The 11,563-nt window shown below is 46.0% G+C and overlaps 1 protein-coding gene across 1 annotated transcript; it reads left to right on the top strand.

Moving 5' to 3' along the window:
• Positions 1–545: 545 nt before the first annotated feature.
• Positions 546–10,595, top strand: TIMM44 (translocase of inner mitochondrial membrane 44). Its single transcript, XM_069878135.1, has 13 exons — positions 546–593; positions 1,107–1,214; positions 2,569–2,739; positions 3,125–3,205; positions 3,655–3,804; positions 5,486–5,625; positions 6,086–6,171; positions 6,344–6,436; positions 6,773–6,897; positions 7,811–7,861; positions 8,126–8,215; positions 8,825–8,935; positions 10,234–10,595. The coding sequence occupies exons 1-13, from the start codon at positions 564–566 to the stop codon at positions 10,351–10,353; spliced, it is 1,356 nt and encodes a 451-aa protein (XP_069734236.1). The 5' UTR covers positions 546–563; the 3' UTR covers positions 10,354–10,595.
• The last annotated feature ends 968 nt before the right edge of the window (positions 10,596–11,563 follow it).

Genomic DNA, 11,563 nt, shown 5'->3' with positions numbered 1-11,563 from the left:
TCTCCCCAGCAAGCTTTCCACAGAGCTGTCCTCCCCAAGAACCCCTCCAAGAGCCCTTCGGAGTGTAATCAACTAATCATTAAGCTAAAGATTGAGGGACTTGGCCTCTGCTGCAAGGCTGCTTGATGAGCGCTGCGCTTTCTTTATGGCATTTCTGAACGGTGCTGCGAGAGCCGGTGGACTCAGAAATCGTTGTGAAAAAACACCTCTGAAAGTTGTTAGAATACTATGATGTGGGAGGAAAAAAGTCACAACTTCATCTTGTTCTCTTATCCCCATCTCCCCTCCACCCTCCTCCAGCAAGCTGTGAGGAAACAGGCTCCCAGGAATGCTGCCTTCCCCGGGGCTGCTTCCCCCGGTACCGGAGCCTTCGCGGGGCGGGGGTGGGGGGGCGCTCCGGTCCCGCTCTGCGGGGCCGCGTCCCACCCTCGCTGCCACCACGCCCCGGCCACGTGGCGGAGCCCGCGTCGGCGGCGCTCGGGAGTGACGTCACGCGGCGACGGCGCGCTGTATTAGCGTCATATGACGGCGACGCGCGAAAGGTCACGCGCCGCACTGGGAAGATGGCGGCGGCGGGAGCCGGAGGGTGCCGGGTGAGCGCGGGGAGGAGGCGGCTCCTGGCGGGGCCTCGGGGGGCTGCGCGGGGCTGACCGGCGCTGAGCTGCTCGGCTACCGCCTCCTGCGAGCGGTGCGCGGGGCTTTGCCTGCTCTGGCGTGGGTGGGAGCGTTCCCGAGCCGTAAGGCGAAGGCTCCGGCCCTCAGGCCGCTCCCTGGCGTGCCCTGAAGGTGCTTGATGGCCTTTTTGCGCTCAGGGTTGAACGGGGGATTAAGCGCTTCTGTTATGATAAATGACAGTTTCCTAAGCTTGTGTATCTTATAGAATTATAGAATAATTTGGGTTGGAAGGGACCTCAAAGCCCATCCAGTTCCACCCCTGCCACGGGCAGGGACACCTCCCGCTAGATCAAGCTGCCTAAGGCCCATCCAGCTTGGCTTGTTCCCAGAAGACTGGTGAACGTTGTTTGTGATCCTCTTTCCTTTGTTCCTTGCCTCTTCGAGACCGTTCTTGTAGTGTGTGCTAACCTGATCTTATGTTTTCGTTGCAGAAATGTCTCATCAGTGGCATATGGCTTATGTCCAGAAGATACCCGGTGCCTGCGGTGCACAGGGATGCTGTCTATAGAATGAGCAGGCCTGTCCTAGAGATCCACCAGGTTGGTTAATGGCTGATTTTATTTATTTCAAGCCAAAAGTGGTTTTCTGTTACAGTACTGCTCTGTGAGATGTGAACGTGTTCGCAAGAAGCACTGATTCTAGGTTGAAAGTTTCCACTTTTTAAGATATATTTCGTAGACTCATAGAATAGTTTGGGTTGGAAGGGACCTTAAAGATCATCCAGCTCCAACCCACTGCAGTGGGCAGAGACACCTCCCGCTGGATCAGGCTGCCCAAGCCCCATCCAACCTGGCCTTGAACACCTCCAGGGATGGGGCAGCCACCACTGCTCTGGGCAACATGGGCCCCACTCCCATGGTGAAGAAATTCCTCCTTATGTCCAGTCTAAATCTGCCCCTCTCCAGTTTATCCCCATTGCCCCTTGTCCTGTCACTCCAAGCCTTTGTAAAGAGTCCCTCCCCAGCTTTCTTGTAGCCCCTTTCAGTACTGGAAGCTGCTCTAAGCTCTCCTGGGAGCCTTCTCTTCTCCAGGCTGAACAACCCCAACTCTGTCAGCCTGTCCTTGTACGGGAGGTGCTCGAGCTCTTGCATCATCCTTGTAGCCTCCTCTGGACCTGTTCCAACAGCTCCATCTCCTTATGTTGAGGATTCCAGAACTGGACACAATCCTCCCAATAAGGTCTCCGAAGAGAGGAACAGAGGGGACAATCCGCTCCCTCCCTGCTGGCCGCGCTGCTTTGGATGCAGCCCAGGACACGGTTGGTTTCTGGGCTGTGAGTGCACGTTGCCGCCTCATGTCGAGCTTCTCATCCCCAGCACCCCAAGTCCTTCTCCTCAGGGCTGCTCTCCATCACATCATCCCCCATCCTGTACTGAAACCGAGGATTGCCCCGACCCAGCTGTAGGACCTTGCCCTTGGCCTTGTTGAACCTTGTGAGGTTCTCCCAGCCCCACTGCTCCAGCCTGTCCAGGTCCCTCTGGATGACATCCCATCGTTCTGATGTAGCAACTGCATCACTCAGCTTGTTGTCATATTTGATGAACTCCCAAATTTTTGTGGTAACTGATTTCTAGTGACAGAGTTCAGGAGTGGTGCTCTGGTAACTTCACCTACCAGATTGTTCAAGCCTCAACTAACCTTTAGAGTTAAACTTCCTCTGGAGAAGCATTTTTTTTAATGGCTGTGTAGAGGTTCTTCACAAGGCATTAGAAACACATTGAACATCTGGCTGTTTTGAGGGTAAACTGCTGCTTTTTCAAGGCAGCTGGGTGTTTTACACAACTTCTCATACTAGAGAAGCGACCAAGTGCTTGGCCTAAGTAAAATCTACCTGCTGGATTTGATACTTATTTTGTCTCTTTGGATTCTGCAACATGTAATGATTTTTTTTAGTCTAGGTGCTACTCTTCTGGAGGAAGAAAAGGGTTTATATCAGGTTTTGTGGAGAATATCAAACAGGAATTAGCGAAAAACAAGGAGATGAAAGAAAGCATTAAAAAATTCCGAGACGAAGCTAAAAAGTTAGAAGAATCTGATGCACTTCGAGAAGCAAGGAGGAAATACGTAAGTTTTCCTCTTGAATTCCCTTGATATTTTCATTGCCCACCCACTGAGCTATTACTGCTCTGAGTGTAAATTTGGATCTTTCTGCAAATGTGCTGTTGAGTTCAGCACACCTGTTTCTATGACAAGTTCTGCTTGACTGGAAATATTGACTGGTAAATGGATGCCTCAGAGTGGACAGTATTTAAATGCTTTTGTATACATTGAAGAGCTATAAACAGCATTACTTGCAAAAACGAGATGCTGGTTACTCAAGTACTGAACCTCCCTAAAATGTAGCTCTTTTGCCCTGAGTTACAGCGTTAATGGGATGTGCTGTGTGCTAGTTGATTTTTAAGTATTTTTTTTGCCTCGTAGTTACATGCAGCGTGTTTTTTTCCTACAGAAAACCATTGAATCTGAAACAGTGAAGACCTCAGAAGTGATTAAAAAGAAACTTGAAGAAATAACTGGTACGGTTAAAGAGGTAAGATGCAGCTGTGAAAGAGCCTCTCCCTGAGGCAGTTGAGCTCTGTGGTTGTGTTTTGTGTCGATAATTATTGCCCTTTCTTTTTTCTTGGTGCGAGTCATTGCTATTCTAAAGATGATCACTCTTCTGAATCTTTAAGAGCAGAATCATTAATGAAACTGCAGGAATAGCGTATGATAGATCTCTTATTCTGGTAGAGTAAGAGGACAGAGATTCCTCTCAGATTTGGAGACTGGTGATGGTCCTTATGATTCTGCATTGTCTGGCAGTAAAGAAAGCTTCGAAGTGTGGTTCTTCCACTGGAGGACAGTTGGAGCAATGCTGTAAAGTCACTGGGAAAGTTGTTTAGGAGATGTAATGTGCTTTTCACACTGACAATTCTTGCTGCTGCTGTGATAAGGCTTCACCTGAAATGACTTTTTATTTTCTGTTTTCTTTTCTTGCAGAGTTTGGATGAAGTAAGTAAGAGTGATATTGGCCGAAAGATAAAGGAGGGTGTGGAAGAAGCAGCAAAAACAGCAAAGCAATCTGCGGAGTCAGTGACAAAAGGAGGAGAGAAATTAGGCAAGACAGCAGCGTTCAAAGCTATTTCTCAGGTACGTAAATCCCCTGCTTCCGTAGGACCCAGTGTTGTGGCCACAGCTCATTAACACGGTAGTTCTGTGTGAGTTTCTGCTGGGTGTAAAATTAAGAGCAGAACTTCTACAGCAAGACCTTGTGAGCCACTGGAATAAGCTGGTAAATTCAGGACGTGTATTTTGCAGGTCTAGCATTCACTTGACAACCCTAGAAAAGTGTAAGTCACAAGAAGCTGAGCTTCTGCTAAAACGCAGCTGGTGGTGCTTGTGGAGTAGCAAATATCTTCTGTGGACAGGTAGTAGTGGTACTCTTGGGAACAAACTGGCTTGCTTCAAGTTTTCTTTTTCTAGAAAATATATAAGCATTCATATGTTTCGCTGTCACCCAATCGGTTGGAAGTTAGCCTAGAAAGAGGTGTTCCCCTTGACTGGATCCTCATGCCTTCTCTGAAGCATCCTCCTTGTAAGAGGAGGGACCACTTTTGTTCTTTTTCTGTAATGAAACCTGTTATCTTACTCCAACAGTCTCCTAAGAACTGCTTGTTCCTTCTACGAAGTGGCTGGCCAGGTCAGACCTTAAAAGCAACCAGTGATTTTATAGGACTTTAAAGTAAATTTTTTGGTGCTTAAACATTTATTTTCCTGGATAAATATTTGGATTAATTGTCAGATTTATAGTCTGTAAACAGTGCATGTAGCTTTGTTGTACATCCTAATATGTATTTAGAGTTTAGGCTATTTAGTCTACTGCTTCAGAGAGAGTTGGGCTTGTTCAGAATGGAGAAAAGAAGGCTCTGTGGAGACCTTAGAGCGACTTTTCAGTACTTGAAGGGGCTTCAAGAAAGCTGAGGAGGGGCTATTTACAATAGGTTGTAGTGACAGGACGAGGGGCAGTGGGTATAAACTGGAGAGGGGCAGTTTTGGATTGGACATGAGGAAGAATTTCTTCCCTGTGGGAGTGGGGAGGCCCTGGAACAGGTTGCCCAGGGAAGCTGTGGCTGCCCCAGCCCTGGGGGAGTTCAAGGCCAGGTTGGATGGGGCTTGGGCAGCCTGATCCAGTGGGAGGTTCCACATAACCCAGTTTCCTTCAAAGGTGCTTTCTCAGCTACAACGTGTGTAAAATCGTATACAAAATGAGGCTTCTTTTTTATTTTGGGGAAAGCAGTACTTCTGTTTGTTGGAGCTTGGGCCTAGAACCTGGATTATATTGACCTTTCAGGGGGCTTTGTGGTTAGTTCTTGGTGTCCTGAACTCTTGTCTTTTCCTCTGCTTTTGGATACTAGGAATTGTTCTTCCTTTTACCTAGGGCTTGTCGTTCTGTCAGCAGCTGCTGGCTGTGGGCTTCCTCTGACTTGATTTATTCCAATTTAAACTCTGCAGAGGTTACCCCTTATCAGGTGAAAGGTTTGACTGTGTCTGTAGCTTCTACCATACTCTTTTTCTTCAGGTTGATTCAAAACAGCTACTCATTTGCTGTCCTAGACTGTTAATTTCTTAAGCAGAAGGCCTTGGTACTGATGTGTTTGTCAGTAGACATCAACAAAGAAGCATTCGCCAAGCAAGGGAGTGGAAAATAAGCCATGACTTCTTTATTTCTTTTGCTTCATTTTGTTTTCTTCAACAGAAGCGATTTTTAGGTTCTGGGAAAGTGCAAGGGGGGAATCGATAAATCAACCTAATAGGGATATTTTCCTTTCAGGGAGTAGAAACCGTTAAGAAGGAAATAGATGAAAGTGTTTTAGGGCAGACTGGTCCTTACAAACGTCCGGAACGCCTACGAAAAAGAACAGAATTCTCAGGCGAGAGGATTAAAGAAGAGCGAATATTTGAAGCTAATGAGTACGTATTGGATGTAATTTAGGGCGACTATTTCTGCTAATAATTTAAAATAAAACTTTAAAACTTAGCTACAGGCCAGGGATGGTTAAAATCCAAGTGCTGGGTGAGGCGTGACCTAGCAGAGCAGGTTGCTCTGAGCAAATTTCTAACATAAGTTGATGATGCTGAATCTTCCGATAGTGAAAGTGGGTACGTAAAATTAAAAAGTGGGTACATAATGTTCTGAAATGAAATTTCTCCATTCTGATATCTTTTTATCAAGTTACATTTGGCAGGACTAATCCTAAACTCCTTTGCTTTCTCTGCTGCCTTTCTAAACTAAGTCATGTATGATTTCTGTGGTATATCTGCCTCGGGGATATTGCATGTTGCAGTGATTTCATCAGGATGTCCTTTTTTTCTAACTGGGGTGCAAGTTACTTATTCACAAGTTCCTCTCTGTGTTTTTTGCACTTTCTAGGGAGGCCATGGGTGTGGTGCTGCATAAAGACTCAAAATGGTATCAGCAGTGGAAAGATTTCAAGGACAACAATGTGGTCTTCAACAGTAAGTGTTTCAAAGATAAAGGAGTAGCACATTATTTCCCCTGTTCTGATTCTTGCTGTGTGGGTTCTGATGCCTGTGTGACTAGTCTGTGTAACTATTTGGTGGTGTGTTGTTTTGTAATTCCGGGGATGTAGTGGAAGGACACAACTGCTCATGTCTCCTCTCCTTTCAGGGTTCTTTGAAATGAAAATGAAGTATGATGAAAGTGATAACGCGTTCATTCGAGCTTCCAGAGCTGTCACAGACAAAGTCACTGACTTAATAGGTAAGTTGTCATCGTTGCTGTGAAAGTGCCTCTCTAGTCTTTTAGCCCTGTTCCTACTGACCAACCTTTGTGTTTCCAACCTTTGAGACAGATTCTAGAGTTTTATAATGTTTGGTGTGGGTCATTATCCAGTATCGTGCAGCATCACAACCTGCTGCTGGATCAGAAATGCAGTGCGATGACAAGTGCTTTTATGGGATTAATCTCAAATGTAATTGGAAGTCTGCTTTTGTTCCCCACTGACTCCTCCTTCCCTCTGGTATTTAACCAAAGGCCTTTTTTCTGTTTTCTGGTGACAGTCATCCTGCCACCAGTCTCACTCAATTGTTTTATTAGGTGGATTGTTCTCAAAGACGGAAATGTCTGAAGTTTTGACAGAGATACTCAAAGTCGATCCATCGTTTGACAAAGATCGTTTTTTAAAGCAATGCGAGTTTGATATAATCCCCAACGTCTTGGAGGTAAGATGAAGGTAGTATGGTGTATTTTTTTAAATTTTTTTTTCCTTTACTATAACATGGAAGATTTTTCTTGCAGTTTTCTGATGCTCAAATTAAAAGCTGGGACAGTGTTTGCTTCTCAAGCATCCAGCTTTGCACAGAACATGAGGTAACCTTGGCAAGTGGAAGTTGGATCCCACCTAACAATTTAGTTTAAAACTCTATTTCAGAATCTAGTAGACCAGCACAGTTTCTGGCCTCAAAAACAGCTAACATTCTTCTTCTGTGAGAAACTGTACAGGCATCAGAGGGATCAACGTGGAGTAGATGAATGAACAGTACTGGGGAAATAGTGATATTGAATATTGATAAGGGAAAGAATTCAGCATGTATATAATACTGGATTCTAAAAGATCTGTTAGCTGGGAAGGAGACTGGGTCATGACAAATGGATCAGTGAAAATATTTCTGGCACTAGCCAAGGAAGTAAGTGGAATTTAATGTTTTTGAGGACCAAAGTATAAAACCGCTCAGAGGATGGCAGTGATGAAGGATGTGATTTCAAGAGGATGAATAAAAAATAATTTGATGCTTACAGATACCAACATCCAAACCAATGCATAGTTAGGTTTTGTCAGTGATGGATTTGGAGTGCCTGATTTGTGACTGGCACTGTAATGTCGACAGAGAAATAAGGCAGGTTTGTTACAGTGAATCTGCTTTTCCTTACAGTGTGTGTCACTAAAACAAGCTGCAAACAAACGGGCTCTTGAGTCTTGGAGAATAGTTTCAAAGGAGAGTCCCTCTCCTTCTTCAGAGTTTCACAAGATGTAGGATTTAAAGTAGTTTGCTGATGAAAGTGCTGGTAATTTCATCTCTCTGAAATAGCAGGTGTTTTAAAATGTTGATATTTCATTTGATTTTCCTCTCTTAGGCTATGATGTCTGGAGAGCTTGATATCCTCAAAGACTGGTGCTATGAAGCAGTAAGTACAGCTACTAAAAATGTCTAAGAAGGTTATGATTCTGTCTTCTAAGCAGGTGTGTTCTGCTTTCTTTGCTTGCAAGCTGTCCAGCTGTTGTGAAGCTCAGAGCATTTAATGTAGCTGTGTGATTACCTTGCAAGACACATATTTTCAGAATATTTGCAACCAACTGGCTTTTTGCTGATTCTCTCCAAGCAGAAACCCCCTTTTTCTTTGTGACAGAGGAAATTCAAATGTGTTACACGAGTTTGTTGCTTCCTTTAGACTTACAGTCAGCTTGCTCATCCAATCCAGCAAGCCAGAGCCATGGGGCTCCAGTTCCACTCCAGGATTCTTGACATTGACAACATTGATGTGAGTATTTCTGTATTTCGCTTTGGGGGATGAATTAGAACTGGTTAGACGAATTTGCTACTGTGTGATCAAGCTTAAGTTACACTCTCATGGTTTGTCTCCTCTCTGGAGGTCTTAATCCCCAGCATATAGATTGAGAAAGGCTAATTATAAATGTTAATAGCGCTAACCCAGTGCTTTCACAAAGAGAGTGGTTGCCCAGGAAAATTGTGGCTGCATCATCCCTGGAGGGGTTCAAGGCCAGGTTGGATGGGGCTTGGAGCCCCTGATCCACTGGGAGGTGTCCCTGCCCATGGCAGGAGGGTTGGAATTGGGTGATCTTTAAGGTCTTTTCCAACCCAAACGATTCCATAATTCTCTATTTCCCTGATTTTTAGACTTGGAAAAACTATGAAAACTTTGAAACAATTTTGGGAGAGCTTTTAAATGCAGGAAAAGGGTTTTTTTGAAAATGCTTTGCAGCACCTGTATTGACAAATCAGGTATAACCTGATTAAAATAACTAAATTCAGCTCGGGGAGAAGATGAGATTGTTAGTTAAATACTTGATGCTGTTACTTTAATCTGCAGAAATTGTCCATTTCCTAGTGGAATTTTCTTTCATTGCAGCTGGCTATGGGGAAGATGATGGAGCAGGGACCAGTATTGATCATCACTTTCCAGGCTCAGGTCGTGATGGTGATTAAGAACCAGCAAGGGGAAGTGGTGGAAGGTGATCCAGTAAGTGATGTTCATCAACTGGATACTGTTTTCCTGGGTCCCCAGGTAGCTGTCTCGGTTGTTCTGGACTTGTGTAGGTGTATCTAGCACAGCAGGTATGAATAATACTGCACCTTGTGGGTAAGTTCTTGGTTCAGCTCAGGGTGGCCTGTTTATTCCTGAGACCCTTGAAGTGTTATGACCCGTTAATTAAGAATTAGTATATATGAGGAGAGTCTGCAAACATCTAGAATGGACAGAGCAAAGGGTATTTTAAATTCACAGTGAGGAGAGGAGCTGGAACTATGTCCACCCGCAGTGCTTTCCCTTCCAGTTCTGTCTGGCCAGCACGCTCCCTGCCTGTGGTTATCACTCGGAGTTCTGCTCCTTTCATACCCTCTAGGAAAGAATTAATCAACAGCAGGATGGTTGAAAGCTCCATCACCCATCTCGCACCTAATCCTTTTCTTTTTTTCAGCTTTTTCCTTGCATAAAGGGCACTGTAAGAACTGAGCACAAAGATGTTTGGCGAACAGGGTGGGAGCTGGAGTTAAGGCGTTTGCAAGAGATTGGGAAAATCACTGTAAAAAACTGGAAGTAGAAGTTCATGGGTTTGGCTGCTGCCTCCTTACACTAGTAGAAAATACCTTACAGTGCTCCAAGCCTTTACTTCCACGAAACTCTTCCACATCCAGTTGTGTTTTACGCTGTACGCGGTACAGGCTTCTAATGGGAACCTCTGGCACAGGAGGATTTGTGCAGCAAATCTCTGGCATCTCTGTTGAGTGGCACTTCACTGTGGTTTAGCTTTTAACTCTGCGAATCCAGCCTGGCCGTGTGAGCTGTGCTAAACTGAGCTCGTCGGGTGCTGCAACCACAGGGTGTGCTTGTTACCAGACTTAATGGCAAAGCAAGGCTCGAGGAGCCCGTGTGTTTTCCGAAGCGTGAGAGCTGGTGATGTAGCTGTGGGGAGGTGATGCAGCACACAGGCCGATGTGGGAGAGGCCGAGTTACAGCTGCAGGAAAGAGTCTGAACTTGGTTGAAGGTTACAGAGAGCAGTACAGCCTGAAAAAAAGAAATTTAGAAATTAATCTTTAAAAATAAGGTCACTTGGCAGTGGTGCCAGTTAATGTATGTCAGGCAGAGGTCTTTGAAAGCCCTAATTCTGTTTTTGGAAATAAAGCTTAGCTGTTCCTGATGGTGATGAGTTTCTAAGCAAAATCGAGTAGATCCTGCTGGAGCTCTCCTTACTCGGGCCTGTGTCCCCATCACCTCTGTGACCATCACGCGTGTTCTAACAACAGGATTTTCCTTCCAGGACAAGGTTCTGCGGATGCTGTACGTGTGGGCTCTCTGCAGAGACCAGGACGAACTCAACCCCTACGCTGCATGGAGGTTGTTGGACATTTCCTCATCAAGCACTGAGCAGGTTCTCTGAGGGGAACGGCATCCGCGGACTTCCCGTACCTCTCTCAAAGCAGCGGCATCCCTGAACCTGCTGGATCTGCTGGAGGATGGGGAGAGAGGCTGGACTGGTTCCTTTTCAGAAGAACAGGCTATTCAGTGTGCCCTCATTATACCGATCCCTATAACGAACTGGACAAATCTGACACGTCTGCCTTACACTTTGCTGCAAGGCTGTATGGTAGATTGCAACGTGAAAGGTCTTTAAGACACTAACAGCTGCTGTTGGTTTGGTTTTTTTTTTAATTGTGGCTGAAGGAGGCTGGTTTGGGCCCTCTTGTTTCCCGGTGCTTTCAGTGATGGACAGAGGTGGGTACTGGGGAGTGAGATGTGGCCGCTCTAGTTCCTGTCATCCTCTGGTGGCCTCAGAGCATCCCTGAAAAGGTCTCAGAGGGGCTTTTAAGGGGTGTTGGTCTTCGCTAACGTTTATCCCTTGCACAAAGTTGCACCAATAAGCTTTCTGTCACTGCGGTTTGGCTAAACCAAATTCCAGCAGGACTTTGCACGTGACTCTTACCTGGGGTGGAGCAGAGTCAGGATGGAGGTGTTGGCATCATCAGGCTGATTCTTGAGGCACAGAGGTGGCTTCCAGTGATAATATTTATATATCCACAGCTTTGTAGGGGGAACACAATTGTTTTGGTGTTTTGTTGTGTGCTGGTACCACTAACGATCACGAAACTGTGTTTCTCCCCGGGGTTAAGCTGATGGTGTGGAGGAGACAGGCTGTAACGGCCCACAAGGAAGTGAGAACAGTGCTCGGGAGTGTCAGGGATGGACAGACTAGAAAAGAGTGAGTAAATAAATTACAATAAGAGGTAGAACATCACCTCTCGCAGGTATTTATTGAGTGGGGCTCGGGGCAGGGGATGGGAGGAGCATCCTTGTCTCTGCCGTGTTCGCTGGGGCTGTGGGGTTTTCCTCTCGAGCTCCAGCACGGAGTTGCGACTCGAGTGTCTCCCCAGGGTGGCGGCTGCTCCGGTGGTGACTCCTTCCCTGTCCTGGGAAGGAGGAAGGTGCAGGCAGTGAGTTCTGTGCGGTTAATTAATAAACAGTGGCTTTTTCCTTTGCAGCCGTGGCTGCGCTGCCATCTCTTTGCGCTCGGAAGCCCATCGTGACATCCAAGGAGGAGCTCGTGCTTTGTGGTGGGGACGGACCCACCGGGCCTGAGGCCTCGCACGCTG

Source organism: Phaenicophaeus curvirostris, chromosome 28 (assembly GCF_032191515.1).
Source record: "Phaenicophaeus curvirostris isolate KB17595 chromosome 28, BPBGC_Pcur_1.0, whole genome shotgun sequence".
NCBI lineage: Eukaryota > Metazoa > Chordata > Aves > Cuculiformes > Cuculidae > Phaenicophaeus > Phaenicophaeus curvirostris.
Note: the sequence above shows the minus strand (reverse complement) of the source record. Positions and strands in the feature narration are given on the sequence as shown.

What these genes read in the sequence shown, in the direction of transcription:
- TIMM44 (XM_069878135.1), top strand. Translation starts at nt 564, where the DNA reads ATGGCGGCGGCGGGAGCCGGAGGGTGCCGG. An exon ending in AAGACTGGTGCTATGAAGCA is followed by an intron (nt 7,862 to 8,125) that starts GTAAGTACAGCT and finishes TGCTTCCTTTAG; the next exon opens with ACTTACAGTCAGCTTGCTCA. An exon ending in AAGTGGTGGAAGGTGATCCA is followed by an intron (nt 8,936 to 10,233) that starts GTAAGTGATGTT and finishes TTTTCCTTCCAG; the next exon opens with GACAAGGTTCTGCGGATGCT.